The 19940-nt window shown below is 42.2% G+C and overlaps 1 protein-coding gene across 1 annotated transcript; it reads right to left on the bottom strand.

The window, feature by feature from the left end:
• Positions 1-369: 369 nt before the first annotated feature.
• On the bottom strand, positions 370-13840 carry SEC11C (SEC11 homolog C, signal peptidase complex subunit). The gene is made up of 6 exons (XM_079783844.1): positions 13636-13840; positions 8221-8330; positions 4768-4917; positions 2816-2935; positions 1164-1221; positions 370-572 (listed from the first exon to the last, which is right to left on the bottom strand). Exons 1-6 carry the CDS (start codon positions 13720-13722, stop codon positions 519-521), a joined length of 579 nt encoding a protein of 192 aa, XP_079639970.1. The 5' UTR covers positions 13723-13840; the 3' UTR covers positions 370-518.
• Positions 13841-19940: the final 6100 nt, after the last annotated feature.

Here is a 19940-nt window from a genome sequence, read left to right as displayed (position 1 = left end):
TTATTAAACACTTTCAAGTAAGTGATCCAACCACCTCAAGACATATCAAGACCACAAAAACAAAGCATATTATGCCTTTCTTTCTAAAAACAGTTACAGGCTTTACGAATGATCAGATTCCATTTTAATAAAGATGAAGCCATCTGTTTTCAAGGGCCTCCTCGTTTCCCCCTGAAATGCAAAGACTTTCATTTTTGAAACTCGGACATGACAACTATGTCACGTGGACCATGCCCTGCCCCTCGCAGGCCTAGAAGTGGCCGCCTGATTCCTGGAGTGGCGCAGCCCCCGCCCTCGGATCAGAACAACTGCCACAAGGGGCAGGTACTCTGAGCAGATTCAAATCAGAGCCCACAGAAGAAAACAATCTTCACTGATGAATCATTTATTTGGACAAGACACAAATGTCTCCGCATTATTTCCCTTGTATACAGAAAGTGGAACATTTCAAATATATTAGTTTTTCTCTTTTTCAATAGAATTCATTTCAATCTTCATCCCAGGAACTGCTTCTCACTTTAGGATTCACGTTTTAGTAACACATATGCGCCCATTACAGCCAAAAGAGCATACTGCAAAGAGAAGAGAATGGAAAATTACTGTGAGGGCTACAGATACATTTGGGTTGCAAATGTGTTCAGATGAAGTCTGTTCAATACCGGACCGAGGACGGAATCAAAGGGTGACCTCTCCGCTCCTGTTCTCCACATTAGCTGTTAATGCCACATTGTGGTTAAAAATCCAAAAATCTATTCAAGGACTAAGGCTCAAACCCCAGCACACACAGCTAATGCACTGCTCATCCCACGTAGGTTTCCTATTGTTCTTCAAGTGTTTTTTTAAAAAAATATAGACACCATTTTCACTGACGCTGGGAAATTAGCATTACTGAGTTTATTGTACTTCTTTGTTTCTTTAAATATTTCCATAATAAAAAGCAACAAACATATAGGTGCCATATTAGAACACATTATGAACATAAAAGATAAAAGTAGCTATTTTAAATCTATAACTGAAATGATTATGTTCCTTTGCAGTTAACAACAAATACTCTGTAGAAAACATAACTAGCAAAACATTTTAAACAAACTGAATCTTTATAACTGCACATGTAAAAAGCTCCAATTAAAAAAAAAAATACAGACATACATATAAATTCCTACCTTGAATTTTGGATAGTCATTCATTATTATGGTGACCATACCAACATATGGTAAAAACCTAAATTGTGAGATAAAAGGTCAGAGATATCAAAACTGTTTGTAATATGAAAGTAACCTTTGAAAACACCATAAACCAGCTTTAGGAAACAAGTCCTACTTGGGATTGGCATGATTGGGGCTGTCAGAGCAACGGTCTCTCCTGTCTCGAAGGCTTTCTCAGTAAAAAGCACCAGAGCCGACAGCCAGGACAGTTTTTAACCAGGCTCTGGATTTTGGCTGGAGATGCTACTCATCTCCACTAGCAGCATTCACCACAACATAATTAAAATAAATAGCCGAGCCACTTGTACAAATGGAATGGGCAACTTTCATCGGCCTCATTTTCATCTTTTAGTACCGCAGTGAGATTCAGATCCCACGCTAGGAACTGCTGTTAGAGAAAGCGTTTAAAGTACACGGATAATTCTACATCCAGAATCGTCATCGTTTTCATTCCACGGTGCTTTTCAGATGGAACAAACAAGTGTACTGGGCAGTGAATACAAATCTCTATGACTCTCACAACTATGATCTATGATCCCAGAGAGAGAAGGCTGGGAGCACAGGCTGGCCAACGATCACGCTGACAACATTAATGCCATTAATGGGGAACAAGGCAATACACCCTTAGTCCCCTCCAGTCCCTTTCAATCGGTGGCTTGGAGCTCCCACTTATACAAAACCTATACCAGAGTTTCTAAAAATACAGGACTGACCAACTGGAAGTCTCTCTCATCTCCTGCAGACATTCATGTGGAAATGCAACAGAGTAAAAATGGTTAAAAGGTGAGCAGAGAGAGAAAAGGGGTAGAAAGAGGCTTTACACTACAATTTGATGAATAAAGCTGGATCTTAGAAAATGGGAACCAGTGTTCTCCAGCCTCACACAGCTGGTGGGATTTAGATAAGATTCTAAAAAGGCATTTCTAACAAGGGTTAACATAAAAGGGTCACCAAAAGACAGGAGGTTGCCCCCCCCCCCTTTTTATTTCCTAATAAGAAGATACACTGTCTGGGGTCAATCAGAAGCAGAACTCATTGCTGAAACAATTATTCCAAGATGACTATTAAAAGATTTATCACATAACTGTTTTTAATAGTGAAAAACAGGAAATCACCTGAATATCCACCAACAGAGGATTAGTTAAATAAGTGGCGATTCTGTAGCCATTTAAAAAGATGTAGATTTGACAATGAAAGCTAGTTCCAACTTCCTGTTGGGTTAAAAATAAATTAAACTCTTCTATGTAAAATTATATATTACATATGCATACACATCTGCACAGGGACAGGAAGTATCTAGAATATTCACCAAGTGTTTATCTCTGAGCGGATCTCTTGTCACTGTTATTTAAGACCAACGAATAACTACTCTCTGGGTGAGGAATTATTTCAAAACAGAATCAAAACCATGACATAGATAACACACTTGTACTCAGCTTTGATGTTAGGTCCTGGGTCAGTCCTGAGTTTTATTTCGTTATCACAATACAAACCAGAACTCTGACAGCTCTCCTCACATGTACTACTTACAATGAATGATCCTATTATCTCAGACAGTTAGCTTCTCTGGTTTCCGAATCTTCTATACAACTTAAAAAGGTAATCCTCACCCTCTGGCTCTTCCCACCACATCCTTCTTTTCCAGCCAGTTCTGGCCTTCTTTGTATAAGCCTCTGTCATCAACTTCATTATTATCTCCTTTAGTCAGAAATTTGATGTCTCCATTATCTCTGGAAAGCAAAACAATGTCCTTTCAAAAATTATTTCCAACACAGCAGCATTAGCAAAAATTAGTTTATCCAACACTTTACAGCCAGATATGGGCATTTAGAAAGCAGTCTAAGATAACCTGATCTTTCTTGGTCTAAGATGATTGCTTACAGATAACCATTCAACTAAAGCACAAATCTAATGACAATTTTATGGACTTAATTCTCAAACACTCAAGTTACCCTGACAACTGCAAAGCACAAGAGCACCAGTAAGGCAGTGATGAGCTTCCAGTAACTGCTTTCACGTGGATTATATTCTTCACTCTACACATGAACCTGATCTGAGTACAGATCTGAGCACAAACGAAGTCAAATGCAAGGGTTCTTTACCTCTACTTCCTTTTCCTTGCCAGCTGCAGAATGTGTTAATGCATTCGTTCCTTCACCACTGAGCAGAGTGGTGTAAAATCCAGTTTGCAAAGAAACAGGAATCACAAATGGCATAAAACCAGCATTAAAGAGACACATGGGATTCATTTTAAACATCTAAACTGGTGCTTACATTGCCTTGACACTCGAAACACAATACTACAGCATTGTAGAGCTATAAAGAGTCTTCTTTCAATGGACAAGTGAAAAAAAATGCACTATTATAATTTGATAAAAGCTTAAAAGCCCACAAAGACTTGAAACCACATCAAAAGGAGCAAGCTGATTTGCAGCCATGGTCATAAAGGAAATCAAGAGGATAAAAATCCGGGCAGTCTCTCACAAGTCATGCAAATTACCGCAAGTCATCGTTATTTCCTCCACTTTGAACAGTTTCTCATCTTGTTTTAAATCTGATGAGAATACTGTCACGTTATGACTGAGCGTATCTCCTCAACAGTAAGTTAACAAGTAGACATCAAGTAACATTCGTATATTAACACAGACTTGGAACAGGGTCATTCTAATGTTTAGAGTAAAATGAAGTGACTATTTTTAAGTATCAACATCTTTGGGGAATCTGGAAGCAGTGAATGGAATGAGATTCTAAATACCAGAAATGTACAAATAGTTATGGTGCACGCACATACAGCCTGGATGAGTAATGTGCCTTCAAAAACACAAATATACAAACCTAAATTTAATTCCATAACTCATGCAGGTAAAAATGCCACATTAATAAGCCTACATAGGGTAAGTGAATAAACAAGCATATAAAATGTAACATTTTCACAAATCATGTGACTGTAGTACCTCATAGAAACTTAATGTATTTGAGCTAGAAGTCATTATTTTTGGTTCTCAAGGTGTCTTAATAAGTAATCACTGGCATTTAAAGGAAAGGAAAGGCAATTTTGGGGAATGGGGGGAGAATTAATGCAGGATATGCAAGGATGGAATTATGGGATGAGTTGGGGAAAGAAATTTTTATCCATTCTAGGCTAATACTGTTGAGAATGCCACTTGGTCCAAAATGACATAAAATGGAAAACAGGCAGCTTTCTGTATTTCAGAAATGAATTCTCATATCAAAATAATCCTCAATTACAATGGAATTTGATTTTCTTTGGAAGTCCTTCAAATAACTAATATTATGCTGCCATACATTCCATCTCACTTCGTTCAAGGTCTTTAATGAATGTCAGTTCCATAGTTCTCATAACCATCCTGTGAGTTACTGTGGGTAAAGTATATCATTTCCATCTTACAGACTGAGCTACGTAGCAGATCCAAAGTCACCCAACTAGTAAAATGGCAGAACTAGGAACATAATTCAGTGCTTTTGCACTTTTTAATCAACCATTAACACAGTCTACCAACAATTTACAAAACAGCACCAAAAAGAAGAAAAGCCTCTTTACTTTTCATGAACTTTGATTACTCTGTGAACTATTGGAATGTCTCGTCCTTCAACCTTAAAAACCACGATTTCACCAGCTCTAATAGGGTCTTCCCGGAAGTTTGTCAGGAACAGAAGGTCACCCCTGTGAAAGGCTGGCTCCATGCTGCCACTAGAAAGAAACACAAAAGCACATCCAAATCACCCTGGGGTCACAAGTGAACATTTCAACTCACAATAAATATAATAATAAACGTATGAGTTCGAGTTTCAACTTTCATCCATAGTCCAGTAGGCCTATGAGCTATGAAACAAGCCGTAGTGTTTCATAGCTGACTGTGCAAGGTGATAACATTAGTGAAAGGAGATAATTTCTTCTTAGACTTAAGTCTGAGAAGAGCCAATATTTAGCCTTTAAAAAATCCACACCTATAAACACATTACTATTTTCATTCAGAATTGCAGACTGCAAGCTGGTTAACACTCGAGAACAGTTCTTCCATTTCGTGGTGTATCCCCAGCACCTAGGACACGACGTACTTGTTCAAGGAATGAGAAACAAATAAATGAATGCACTTAGGAGAATGAGCTATCCGCCAGCCAAACTGAGGGTTGGAACAAAATTCAAACCCGAGTCTTTTGGTTCCTACAATGCCATCCTTTTGACCATATTCTAGAGAAAGCCCAATTCTAACCAATGATTTTGATGTGAAGGTCAATAAATAATCCCACATGATACCAGTTTAAACCCATGCCAAAAATCTCCACTGGATTCAAAGTCAGTTGTAATCTAGTGGAAACTGAAATTATCAAAATAGAATTCATTTTACATATGCTCATGCTTTGTTTAATGCATGAGAGAATAAATACGGCGTAGGCATATGGCTATACAGGTGTCATACAAGCAATGCTGACTGGGGGCTGGAAGGAAAATGAACCACATTGGTGAAGAAATAAGGAGCTTTAAAGGAAAACGTGGAGTCACAATGGAAGCAGCTTGAGAAGTTGGCTCCCATCCCACCCAGCCCAGCACACCTTCAACTTGTCAGCACCCACAGAACACAGCAAGGAGAAGCGCAGTGGAGACTGGCCTGGCACTAAGTACCTGCTGATGTGTTTATTTGTAAGTGAAACCAGTGATACTCGGTTTGGTAATAGATCTAGCACTCAAAAATAGGAGATCTGACAAAAAAGGTAGGAAGGGCTAGAAATGAGTTAAAACAAATTTGTGTTGTTGCTGTTGTTTTTTTAATCTCCCAACTTGGAAGTTTATTTTGTCTTCTTCTGAAAATAAAACATAATTGGTTCAGGGATTTGTCTCCTTTGAAAGAATAATGACTAAAATGCTTAAGATAATTTCTTCATCGACTGCTTCATCTTTCCTCTTTCAGCAAAACTGCGGAAGACACACAATGGGAAGATGTTTTTAGAAAGCCACCTCGGACTCCAGTAACAACTAGGAATTGCAGCTCGAAAGACGGCTCCTGGATGGGGCTCAGAGGCAGGCGAGTGCACTGGAGTCTGGCAACCAGAGCCACTGTCGTGTCCCAGGAGGAAACCAGTTCTTTGAAGCGTCTTACTAACATCAGCTTACACTTGCTTTCCTCATGGGTCAGGCATTCCCCCAAGGTCACACACCTCTCATGATGTCAATAGTTTATGGTGACAAACCAAATTGCTTTAGAATTGTAAAGGATGCTTTTTTAAAAGTCTCTACACACTGCAATTTCACAATTTCTGAATACAAGTGCGCACGCGCGTGTGTGCGCACGTGTGTGCGTATGTGCGTGTGTGTGTGTGTGCGTGCGTGTGTGTGTGCGTGTGTGAGTGAGTGTGATTTCAGATGAAGCAGAACATCTCAGATCCAGTCATGGCTCTGCCAAAGTGACTATGAGATGCAAGTGCCCTGGCGTCGCTGGGCCTATGGTTCCCTATCTGTTACATGAGAGGGCCCGTCGGAATTTGAGGTTTTTAGTCAGAGAAAGACAAGTACCATATGATTTCACTTAAATGTGGAATCTAATGAACAAAATAAACTAACAAGCAAAACAGAAACAGACTCACAGATACAGAGAACAGACTGATAGCTGTGAGTGGGGAGGGGGCTGGGGGCTGGATGAAAAAGGTGAAGGGATTAAACAAAACAAAAAACAACAACTCATAGACATAACAGTATGGTGATTACTGGAGGGAAGAGGGGTGGGGAGCGGTAAGAGAGGGTAAAGAGTCTGGCATCAAAGGGTAAAGGGAGAATAAATGGTGATGGAAGGAGACTTGACTTGGGGTGGTGAACACACAATGATGTCGTATAGAATTATACCCCTGAAACCTATATAATTTTATTAACCAATGTCACCCCAATAAATTCAATAAAAAAATAGAAATTAATAAAATAAATTCGAGGTTTTTAATTTCTTCTTTTTTTCAAAAGCCATTAAATCCACCCTTCCAATGAAATCTTCCTAGGAAGTCTAACATATGATACATGAAGTGAAGCTGTCATGACTGAAGCAAGGCTGGGGGGGGTCTGAAATCCATGAGCTTGGGCCCCATTCCCTCCTAAGGGGCTCCATTCCCGCCCACGTAAGTAAGACTTCATGATCTAAGACACATGTATAGAGAGCATCTTGAAGCAGCTAAAGGCTCCCAAACATGGCTTTTCAATTTCAAACTGATTGCTAAGTTTTTCCCCTTGGATGACTTTGTGGCTACATGACATTAACTAAAGTATCAACTCTTCTAAAATAAACAGGCTGTGCTGTATAAGAGTAATAGTCTGAGAAGAGAGTAGCCACCTACCCAATACTGCAGGGGAAGCTTAAAAACATACTCAAGCCCTAGCCAGTTTGGCTCAGTGGATAGAGACTCAGCCTGCGGACCAAAGGGTCCCAGGTTCAAATCTGGTCAAAGGCACATACCTTGGTTGCAGGCTCCTCCCCAGCCCAGGCCCTAGTCGGGCACGTGCAAGAGGCAACCACTCAGTGTGTTTCTCTCTGTCTTTCCCTCTCTCTTCCACTCTCTCTAAAAGAGCAATAGAAAAATATCCTCGGGTGAGGATTAACAACAACAACAACAAAAAAAACCATACTCAATACTCTGCTAGGCACTGGGATGCCTGTTTGCTACAATGAAGGAACAGTTTTAAATCACCTCTGTTTAAAAATCAATTTGTACATAAATAATGCATTAATACCATTTTGTTAAACTGTCCTTTTACGTGGATTAAAACATTAAAATACAAACGTGAATGTTTTGCAGAGGAGCATCAGCATAAACATGTAAAAACTCTAACATGTCTGTTGGAAAAAACAAGATTTCCAACAACAGCCAGAAAAAATAAAATATTCTCAAACAGATATCAATAAAGAAGACTTCTGTCCAATTACAGTACTGAGTCTGGGTTGTCATGCAGGCTTGCCCGCAAGGTGACCCCGCCTCTGGGTCCGGGCAGCAGTGTACAGCTCATGGGACCTACCTCAGCACCACCACGATGGGGCTCTCGCTGCCAGTGAGGACGATCAAGCCCTTCCAGATCATGAGTGCAGAAGACACGATCATGGCGAAGTTCAAGACCTGGTAATACAACTGGAACAAGAAAGGCCGACCCAGCGTTAAAACCAAAGGCGGAGCGTGCTCACCCTGAGCTGCATGTGTGCTTCTGTAAAATCCCACATCTGTCCATGGGATGAGCCTCCCATGTACGTCTCTCCTTCAATGAGAGAAAAGGGAGAGGGAAGCCAGAGCATTCCATGGGGCCTGCTTTGTTAAAGCCTCACTACGACTGCACGTCTCCGGGATTTCCCAGCGCCTTCCACCTGTGAGGGCCCCGCCACTCAAACTGCTGGGAGGGCCTCGCTGTAGTGCAAGCACACAGGCCTGACCTGAGCACCTGGCACCCGCAGCGCAGATCACCCAGAGCCACTCCTCAGCCCCCTGGCCGAAGAGGCCCCAAAGCCTACAGTACTTAGCAATGACACTCTTCGCTATCTGAAAGACATGTCAAAAGTCAACAAAAAGTTTAAACAGCTAGATGATCAGATTTTCCATAAATGGAAAGTCACATGAGTTAATACATCATTCTGAGCTGACTGCCCCACCTGAGACCACTGAGTTAAGACCCACAGGGCTTGTCTTCATCCCTCCCTGTCCCTCGCATGCTGAAGCACAAGGCTCCTCCTCGCTGACCAATGCCTGCCACACCACCAGCCCCTGGGGACTGAGGGGAAACGCAGCACCTGCCCACAGCACATACCCCTGTGCAGCTGTGGCTGCACTGTTGGTCCAGATGCCCACCGTCCTCCAAGAGGCTATGGGGACAGAAGCCACTGCGCCTAGTCTGCTGGAAATGTAAGCCCTCGGGGCACCTGCCCTGCTGTCCGCTGGATGGCTCCTTACTCGGGCACCTGCCTCAGTCTCCTTCACAATCGCTGTGGCTGCCCGGGGTGATCTGCGGAGCCCTGTGGCTGACCCACCCAACACTCTGGTGTCTCAGTTCCTCCTAGTCTCCAACAACCTTCTCCCGCTACCTGAGCCAACCACTCTCAGCCACACACCTGGGACTGTACCTGCTTGATCTCCATGTCTCTAACCCCCTCTACCTGACCGCATGTGCCTGTCTTCAGGCCTATGTGCTCACCCACATGGCTCTGTTCCTCCCGGACCTCCACCCTTCACTGTGTCTCCATCATCAGCATGCAGTCCCTCCAAGCCCAGTATGCACATCCTCCACTAGGCCTGGAAGCCGTACTCCAGGACCCTCCCAAGAATAAACTTCCAGACCCCCACCAGGGAGAGGAAACCCTCTGCGGGCTCTGGCGGGGACAGCTGGGGATCTGGTTCTCAGCTCTTTCACCCCCACTTCCCCTTCACCCCCAGTTCCAGAGACATGGGAACTGCCAATTCGTGAGTCTGAGGATTCTGCAGCACAAACAGTGAAGTTTTTCCTCAGTTTCCCCCACTGCTGGCTTAGGATTTTGCCTTTTTCTAGCTGTCAGCACTCTTTATTTGTTTTCTAGTTCCTACTTTTTGATTGATCTTGTTCCCTTTCCGGTCTTGGAGCAAAAAAGAAGTAAAGGCTTAAAACTATTAATTGTCCAGAGAAGAACTGCAAGTAGTAAATAAACAGTTAAAGTGCTTAAACCAAATCCTGCCTTCACCCTCCTGGCCCCTCCTTTTTTTTTGCCTAGAAAATTTAAGGTTGGGGTTTTTTTAAATACTAATAACCAGTTCTTGGCAAAGGTGCATTTGGGATGCAAGGTGACATAACCATCCAGAAAGCAATTTAGTATCAAGAGGTCGTTACCGTTGGCCCAGTAATTCTACTTCTCATAATTCAGTCTAAGATAAAGGTAGATAAGGGGCTATGACACAAGATATATATCACAGTCTTATTTCTAACAATGGGGAAAAGGAAATAAATGAGCAATAATAGAGAAATGATTTGCGTAAATAATGGCAAGTTACTGCTCTATTTAAAACAATGCAAAAAAAAAAATTCAGTGACATGAAAACACTTAAGATATATTAAGTGGCCCAGCTGGTGTGGCTCAGTAATTGAGCGTCAACCCATGAACCAGGAAGTCACGGTTTGATTCCTGGTCAGGGCACATGCCCATGTTGAGGGCTGGATCCCCAGTCAGGGGCGTGCAGGAGGCAACCGATCAATGATTCTCATCTTTGATGTTTCTCTCTCTCCCTCTCCCTTTCTCTCTGAAATCAATAAAAAAATATATTTTAAAAAAGATACGTTAAGTGAAAAATGTAGGCTGTAGTAGGATCCCCACAAACTATAAAACAGTTTAGGAAATATGCACAGGGAGATGCCCCCAAGATACTAACAGAGGCTACCTTAGCACAGTGGAATGATGAAGAATTCCATTTTCTCCTTTCAACTATTCTCTATGCTTTAAAATTCCTAGGATGGGCATGAATTAATTCCAAAATGGGGGTGGGGGGGCTTAAAGGAAGTGCAACTGACAGGATATATTAACTATTAAAATAATCATTTTAAACAGTGTGACAAACATATTCTGATGTGATACAGAGCTTTAACCTGTCTCTTGCTAATATTATGTGAACTTATGTAATTCAAGGTAATTAGGAAGGATATGACTGAAAGTGGGGACATAAAAAGTGAATTAAAATAACTGAATACATTTTGATGTAATAAATAAAAACAGGAAAATAAATGTAACTCAAAATTAAAGTTACACACCTTTTTAAAAAACAACTCTTTGGCTATTGTGTCAATACCAAATTATGAAACGATCCTTAAATTCCCAGGAGAGAGAAAAGGAACCTGGCGTGCTAAGCGGATACTGTTGAAACATTGGGCAAAGTGTTGCTTCCAAAGTGCAACTGGTGTCCTCACATCCGTCTAAAGCAGAAGCTCCTCACTGCAGCTCACCAAAAACTTCTCCACCTGCTCCGTCTGAATGGAAGGATTTGATAAACAAACTTCGTTTCGTTATGAATTACAGATCTGATTAGGAAAGCCCCAAGTCAGGGTTTTAAACAGAGATTGTCCTTTTCAGAGAGGTTTTCAAACCACCAGGCTTCACCTTGAAGAAAGCACACTACAAAACCTTGTGCTTTACCTACCAAAGGCTGGGTACTAAGAATATACTTTCCAGTATGGTTTCCTATGCTTGAAATATTCATCAAGGGGAAGTGAAATCAATTATTCAAAAAACTTCCTTTGAGCAAGATATCTATTTGCTAAAGAAAGGGGCAATTATATAAAAACTGAATCAATCTAATTGCAAAAGCACAGATCCCACTTCCAACACCCTGTCTTGAAGGAACCTACTAATCTGAGTCCAGGATTGAAATCCAAAAACATAATTTTGATTGAGCGATGACAAGCTGACTTGAACAACAAGGTGCCCTTGTTGTTCATCTCTGCCTACCAACTTTGTATGCTTGGCACCTAATAACCCAGCCGAGTTTAGAAGCAAGCCCACACTCAGTCTTTGTCCACCAGTGATAAAACAGCCAATGTCCGAGGGTTCTCGACAAACATTTGAGACTAGAAATTCTGGCTGGCAGAGCAGCAGAAATGCCAGTAGCTGTATTTCTTCCTCTCTTCCTCACTGCAGAAACAAAGAGTCCTTTTTTGGCATGTGGCTCTTGCCTTAATTAAGCATGAGCAGGGGCAGCAGAGAAAGGAGGTCCCTCTTCCAGGGCTGGTGGAGCATGCATGCCTGACAAGGTGTCACAGCTTACTATTTTGGAGGGAAAAAGAAAGAAGTAAAAGGACAAAGCTTTAAAAAATAATACCAGGAGACAGCAGATTTGAGCTTCTTAATATTAATTAAAAGCTTAGCAAACATAGGCAATGCAACAGCTACCAATAGTTCTGATCACTGAGCATGGGAATATACTGATCCTTCAAAATGGCTTTGGGATTGATACATTCAAGGCCTTCTCTGATAGTCTGCCATGATAATCATCTGTAATCATACCATTTTAAAGACGTTTTAAAAACCTAGCCAATTAAGTCTAGATTTTTAAATAAATCTTGAGGGCAGTATCAATGGTCAGGACAACAGCTGTTGGTTTTTCAAGCTCATGATAATCACTGCCCCAACTCATCTTATCACAGACACTCCCAGGAGCTCATCAGCTATGCACACCTAGAAACAACCAGACTCTTAAACACAGTTCATGAAATTCGAGTCACCAAACTCTCCTACATCACTGCGTTAGTCTGAAATTCCACTTGGGGGTCGGGTGGGGTGGGGAGGGAACTAAACCACATGCCCAAAGGAATAAGTTGTGCCCTGCCCTGGGCACCACCTCACTCCCCGATATAATAGGACAAATGAAACAGGATGCCATCAAAATCATGAGAATTAATACCATTTTCAAAGATAATCGCAACTTCCCAGTAGGAAGGTTCCATTTTTCTTAGCACACTTTATTATTAGCATCAATAGAAGTAATTCACATCCATCATGGTATTAATATCCATTCGTGATATTTGTGCCCTATAGATCCTAAACTCTACAAGTTTAAGCAATCTCATTTTTCCTGGAGGAAAGAGCCTCATTTCCAGTCCCTACTCCTCTTGGTTTATATTGAGGAGAAAGACCCAAAGACAGTGATCTAGGGCTAACTAAGGACAGAGCAAGAAGGAAGTTTTCCTCTGAGGGCACAGAAGAGTGAGAAATCAACCCCAGCTGCCCAAAGACCACATGCTAACTGCCTCCTATATTCGAGGTGCAGCCAGACCAGAGAATCTGAGAAAGAAGTTAAGCCTGATACTAACATAACTTTGTAAGTTAATTATACTTCAATTAAAAAAACAAAAAGAAGGGAGTTAGAGACTTCTCGAATCTCTTCCGAACACCGATTCAGTCCACAATGATTGAGCACCACCACTGCGCTCTCTGAGCACAAGGAGCTGTATTTAGTCCCGGTGCATGGCTGGGAAAACACTTCCCAGAATGGGAGGCACTACTGTACAGTTCCCATTGTCACAAAGTTATTTCCTTTCGCCTGCCTTTCTGCCCCTAACATCGGCGGGCAGCATTCCTCTGGGCGTCAGGCCTCAGGAGACCCACAGAGAATCCGTTCCCGCTTCCACCCGGTGGCCCTTTAAATACGTGCAGACAGCTGTCACTCACGGCAAGTCAACCCTCCCCGCTTTCGCAACCACATCTGACATCCATAGGACTAGATTTACACTTTCTTACCCTTCCTGACCACCCTCCCCTAACTGGACTCTTGAAGTGCAAAAAAGCACACACACGTGCCCACAGGTGGGTCGGTGCGGATTTGAACCCAGGGCCTAGGAGAACCCGGCGCGGGAGTTGCGGCGCTGTCCTTGCTGTAGCCATGCCCAGGATGCCCTGACTCCCAGGGCGCGCCCCCCACGCGGGCCTCTTACCTGGCGCTTGTTCATCTTTCTCAAGTCCCCGAAGATGTCCAAGCCGGACGTGGGGAGATGCGTCCCCACGACGCCCGCGCGCACCATGCCGGGGTCTCCGGGCCAAGGGGGGCCCCGCGGGCTAGTGGAGTCCCTGACAGCTGTGGAGCACCCGCCGGGCCCCCGCCCACCAGCCCCGCGTCCTTGCTGGCCACGTGACCAGCATTCGCTCAGGAATCTGGGAATCGTAGTCCCGCGAGTCTTGGCCTCCAGTGTACCGGAAAGGAACCGGGGGAAGAAAACTACCACTCCCAGAATTCTGCGGGGCGAGAGCCTTGTCCAGTGAAGACCCAGGGCTCGTAGGTAGGGCAGCGACGGTGCTCTGGAGCCTCATCCGACCCTTCTGGGGGAACCTGGGGGAACGGGTGAGCCTGCATTTCGTAGGGGTAACTCGGGGAAGTGACTTCTCAAGAGGAACGGAATTCCCCAAGACTCTGGTCAGGCGCCAGGAGGACACCTAAAACTCCCTCCATTAACCTAGCCGTGTATCTCGGCCATTGGATGACTGCACGAGAAAGGCGGGGCTTCTACACTAGCCGCGGGCTGTGATGACTCGGGGAGGAGCCTAAAGAAGGGCCTGGTGGATGGGCGGGGCTTGGAAGAGGCGGGACTTTTGAAGCCTTTGAGTTTCATGCTCTGCAAGGGCGGTAGGATTTGAATATAAGGGAGCAGGAGGATACAAAGATGTATCCCCTTAATCATAGCTGTGTCGCAACGGATATTAATTGAATGAATAAATAACCAATTAATTTAATACACGAGGAAACAGAGACCAAGGTTAAGTGGCAGAGTCTGGAATAAAATTAAAATTTTCAAATTTTTAAATTCTGGATTACTACAATCCTGACCCTAAACTAGATTCTGTTTAGTTCATTCTCTCATTCATTTATGCATTATTTATTGCATTCATGTATGCACAAATATTTTTGGAGCACCTATTTGCACCTGACCCTATTTTAGACACCTGAGAAACATCAGTGAACAAAACAAGCAAAGATCCTTGCCCTCATTAAGCTTACGTTCTAGCAGGGGAAGACATAAGTAAATTATACAGTACTTAGAGGAAATAGGAAAAAGCAAGTAGGAGGAATAAGAAGCTCTGGGGGAAGAAGGCAGGTTGCAATTTAAAATATTACAGAAGCTGACTTACCATGAAACTAATGAAGCATGAGCTTTGAGACACTTCACTTGCAAAGGCTCATTCCAAAGCCTTCAAGAAAAACGGTCATATGGTTTTGTACAACTTTCAAAGCAAGATATTTGAATTGGTTGAGTCTTGTTTCTTTGTATTCCAACTTCCCCTCCATCATACTTTCCCTCATGTTGGAGGGACAAAGAGCATTTTGAGTTAGAGATACATTTAGTTTGTCTCTATTGGATATACATATGTGGTTCATGGTCATTTCCTGACACCCTGGTGTAGGAATGGCTTCTAAGAATCCTGCTGCCCACTGTGCCAACTCACCTGATATTCTGGCAGGAAGTTGCATAAGAGATGTGGTTTCCTGATATGAGGGTACCCTACAGCACTTGGCCTTAGAAGTATGTGGATAATAAAGGAGAAACAAGGTTTTAAATGTATGATCCAGAAGCTAATCTGTGTAAAATTCTTTCAAACATCACATGTATAAAATCAAAAGTGGGGCAGCCTGGCCAGTGTGACTCAGTGGTTGAGGTCACTGTTTGATCCCTGGTCGGGGCACATGCCAGGGTTTTGGGCTTGATCCCCAGTAGGGGGTGTGCAGGAGACAGCCGATCAATGATTCTCATCGATGTTTCTATATCTCTCTTCCTCTCTGAAATCAATAAAAATATTTTTTAATTGGAAGATTCAGTTCTCTTCAGTCCATCAGAATAATACAGTGATAAAGTTAACACAAATAATTGCTTGAATTATTATAGATGGTAGTGAAGATGTTTAGATGTGTTCAGATTCTGGATATATTTTGAAGATAGAGTTTTCAGGATTTTTGAAAGATGGATATAATAGGCTATGAGATAAAAGAAAGGAAGTTCAGGCTGACTCCAGGGATTTTAGCCTGACAACTAGAAGGATAGAGTCCTCCTCAGCTGAGACACAGAAAGCTATAGGTGGAGCAGGTTTGTGGGAGAAAGTAAGAGTTCACGTCACTGTGACCAAAAATCCAGGGCCCTAGGTCCTCAGACCACATCCTTTGGGCTGCCTACACGCTCCTGCTTAGGCTGAGCACTGTGTAAAGGAGTGAAGCAGAAAGACATAGGGTGGAAATCCCCGAGTACTGTCCAATCTGGGATGAGTTCATTAACTTCCATGAACCCTTTTCCTCATCCATAAACTAAAAACTATTTTGGTGATAGCCATTTTGGAAGGCAGTTTGGCAGTTTCTTATAAAACTAAGCATACTCTTGCCATACAATCCCGCAGTCATGCTCCTTGGTATTTACCCAGAGGAGTTGAAAACTTATGTCCACAAACCTGCACACAATGTTAATATCAGTTCTTTTCATAACTGTCAAAACTTTGAAGCAACAAGATGTCCTTCAGTAGGCAAATGAATAAATTATGGGATATTCCATTGTCAGCCAGACAATGGAATATTATTCAGTGCTAAAAAGAAATGAGCCATCAAAACATGAAAAAATATGAAGGAACCTTAAAAGTATATTATTACATGAAAGAAACTGATTTTAAAGGCTACATACTGTATGATTCCAACTACATGACATTCTGGAAGAGGCAAAACTATGGAGACGTTAAAAATGTCAGTGGTTGCCTGGGGTTAGTGGAAGGGATGAGTAGGCAGGGCACAGAGGATTTTTAGGCCAGTGAAACTACTCTGGGTGATGCTGTAATGGTGGAAACATGGCATTATACATTTGTCAAACCTATAGAATCTACAACACCAAGAGTGGGCCTAATGTACACTATGGGTTATAATAATGTGTTAATGTAGGCCCATCAATTATAACAAATGTACCACTCTGGTGGGGGATATTGAGAATAAGAAGGCTGGCAGTATATGGAAAATCACTTTCCCTGGCACAAGAACAGACATATAGATCAATGAAATAAAATAGAGAACCAGAAATCGACCCAAGCCACTATGCTCAATTAATATTCGACAAAGGAGGCATGAACACACAATGGAGTCAAGACAGTCTCTTCAATAAATGGTGTTGGGAAAATTGGACAGATACATGCAAAAAAATGAAACTAGACCACCAACTTACACCATACACAAAAATAAACTCAAAATAGATCAAGGACTTAAACATAAGATGAAAAACCATAAAAATACTATAGAAATCCACAGGCAGCAAAATCTCAGACATATGCCAAAGCAATTTCTTCACTGATACTGCTCCTAGGGCAATGGAAACTAAAGGGAAAATAAACAAATGGGACTACATAAAAATAAAAAGCTTTTTCACAGCAAAAGAAACCATCAACAAAACAACAAGAAAGCCCACTGCATGGGAGAACATATTTGCCAATGTTATCACCGATAAGGGCTTAATCTCCAACATCTACAGGGAACTTATACAACTTAACAAAAGGAAGATAAACAACCCAATCAAAAAATGGGCAATGGACCTAAATAGATACTTTTCAAAAGAAGACAGAAGGAAGGCCAAGAGTCATATGAAAACATGCTCAAAGTCACTAATCATCTGAGAGATGCAAATCAAAACAACAATGCAGTACCAACTCACACCTGTCAGAATGGCTATCGTCAACAAATCAATAAACAAGTGTTGGCGAGGATGTGGAGAAAAAGGAACCCTCGTGCACTGCTGGTGGAAATGCAGACTGGTGCAGCCACTGTGGAGAACAGTATGGAGTTTCCTCAAAAAACTAAAAATGGAACTCCCATTTGACCCAGTGATCCCACTTCTAGGAATATATCCCAAGAAACTAGAAACACCAATTAGAAAGGATATGTGCACCCCTATATTCATAGCAGCACAATTCACCATAGCTAAGATTTGGAAACAGCCTAAGTGCCCATCAGCAGATGAGTGGATTAGACAACTATGGTACATCTACACAGTGGAATACTATGCTGCTGTAAAAAAAGAAGGAGTTCTTACCATTTGCAACAGCATGGATGGAACTGGAGAGCATTATGTTAAGTGACGCCAGTCAGAGAAAGGTAAATATCACATGATCTCACTCATTTATGGAATATAATGAACAACATAAACTGATGAACAAAAACAGATCCAGAGAGAGAGAAACATCAATTAAACCATCAAACCTCAGAGGGAAGGTAGGGGAGGGTGGAGGTAATGGGGAGAGATCAACCAAAGGACTTGTATGCATGCACATAAGCCAAACCAATGGACACAGACAACAGGGGGGTGAGGGCATGGTGGGGGGATGGGGATGTGTGTAATGGGGGAATAAGGACACATATGTAACACCTTAATCAATAAAGAAATTTAAAAAAAAAAGAAAATCACTTTCCACTCAATTTTTCTGTAAGCCTAAAACTGCTGTAAAAAAAATAAAGATTATTTTAAATTAAAAAAACACACAACACGATATTGGTAATATCTGGCCTGTTTGTTATAACAACCACAGCTAGACTGGGCCCACACGTCAAAGTAGGGGCCAATAGTGGTCGGGCAGTAGATGAAGTCTTAGCTCATGCCTGACCCTCAGGGGCCAGTTGGTGTAAGGACCCACCTGTGGTTCTTTCCTCAGGTCTTGGATGTCTATTTGGAATAGATATACTTGTCACACTCAGAATCCCCACATTCTCTCTCTCTTTTCCATCAGTGAGCACCATGATGGTAGGAAGAGCTAACTAGAAGCCCATACAATGCCCCCTCCCTACCAAGATAGTAAACCAGAAGCAATAACCCATCCCTGGGGGGAATGACTTCTCAATGTTACACAATTAGCTAAAGCGGCAAAAAAAAAACAACAAAACAAAACACAACTTAAATTGTTGGACTAGGCTTTAAGGAAAATTACATTTAAAATAATGGTCAGATGTTTAAATCTTGTCTACCCAAAGTAAAGTGGAGAATTTGTCCCAGGTTTCAAACAAAATAATCTGTGTTTCAGTCGTGGGTGATTTGAGAGCCTGAATCACCCAGCAATTGGCCAATTTCTCTATTTAGAAGCATAAGATATAACACTTCAAAGGGATCCAGAATCCATCTGGGTCAAATTTCTACCCGTGGCTGGCATCTCTTCTGAAAGATTGTATGAACATAAAGCCTCTGTTGAAACATTATTGAACAGCTCTTACATTCTCTAGCAAAAATAGAGCAGGGGACAACCACTTACCAAAAATCATGCTCACACTGTTTAACACTAGTCCCTTAAAAACCAGAAAAGGAGCTCATTTTATGAAGGAAAAAAGCAGAAGCCGTGGCCAGCAGCCAGCCATCCTTTCAACCTCACGCCCCTGACCCCAGAGCGGGGTCCTCCCTGAGCACCCACACATTCCCTCCGCATGATTGGCTGTGACAGGTGTGATCTTGGAGATCCCTTGTGGATCAATTCTTGATGCGACTGGCCCCCAGTTTTGTCTGTTTGACTTGCTCTTGCAAAGGAAGTCATTATAGTCAAGTCTTAAAGGACCACCAAGCACCCCAAGAGTCTCCAGCCCCATCCTTGACAGGGGCTCAGCTTTTCTGTCTCTGTTCTCAGCTCCTCGTTTCTCCTTCCCAACTAGTGCTGTGACATCAAACACGGAGTCTTAGCTCCCATTGGCCTGTTTCCTCCAAAGACCTAAAAACAGAAACAGGGTCTAATTAATATTGGCTCTCTTGCCGACATCTGGGGAGATCCAGCTGGTACCAGAAATCAAGCATTCCTAGGTCTTTATCATTACACAGCTGTCTTTGATTTATTGTGTATCTTAAACTAAAATATAGTATTGCTTATTTATCTTTTTCCATAGAGAAATAAGCATATTAATTTTCCATATGAAATCCCCTAAACACAGGTTGGCACCATGCACTCTCTATAATTCCCAGACACCCTCGAGGCCCTTGAGTGAGATAATCAGGAATAGATCTTTAAGACATCTCCCATAGGACAACTGACTCTCTTATTTACTAACTAAATTGCTCCACTGAGCACTAGGAATCCAGCGGTGCATAAGACACAGCTCTTAGATCCAGTTGAAGCTGCAAACATGAAGACATGATGACCATGCAGTGTGACAGGTGAACTGGGTCGGCTATGATGAAAAGGATGCACTCTGGTCTAGAAACCCCTTATCACATCTGGGTAGCTTTTATGAGTAGGGTGAGGAATTGCTCAGAGG

This window comes from Cnephaeus nilssonii (genome assembly GCF_951640355.1).
Source record: "Cnephaeus nilssonii genome assembly, chromosome: 11".
NCBI classification, from domain to species: Eukaryota; Metazoa; Chordata; class Mammalia; order Chiroptera; family Vespertilionidae; genus Cnephaeus; species Cnephaeus nilssonii.
The sequence above is the reverse complement of the archived record's forward strand: the minus strand, read 5'-3'. Positions and strand labels throughout refer to the sequence as shown.

Excerpts from the sequence above, each read along its gene's own strand:
- SEC11C (XM_079783844.1), bottom strand. The coding sequence starts at position 13,722 with ATGGTGCGCGCGGGCGTCGTGGGGACGCATCTCCCCACGTCCGGCTTG. Across the intron at positions 2,936-4,767 it reads GTAATCAAAGTTCATGAAAA|AGATAATGGAGACATCAAAT; the intron begins GTAAAGAGGCTT and ends TTTGCTTTCCAG. Across the intron at positions 1,222-2,815 it reads GTGGTGGGAAGAGCCAGAGG|GTTTTTACCATATGTTGGTA; the intron begins GTGAGGATTACC and ends CTCACAATTTAG.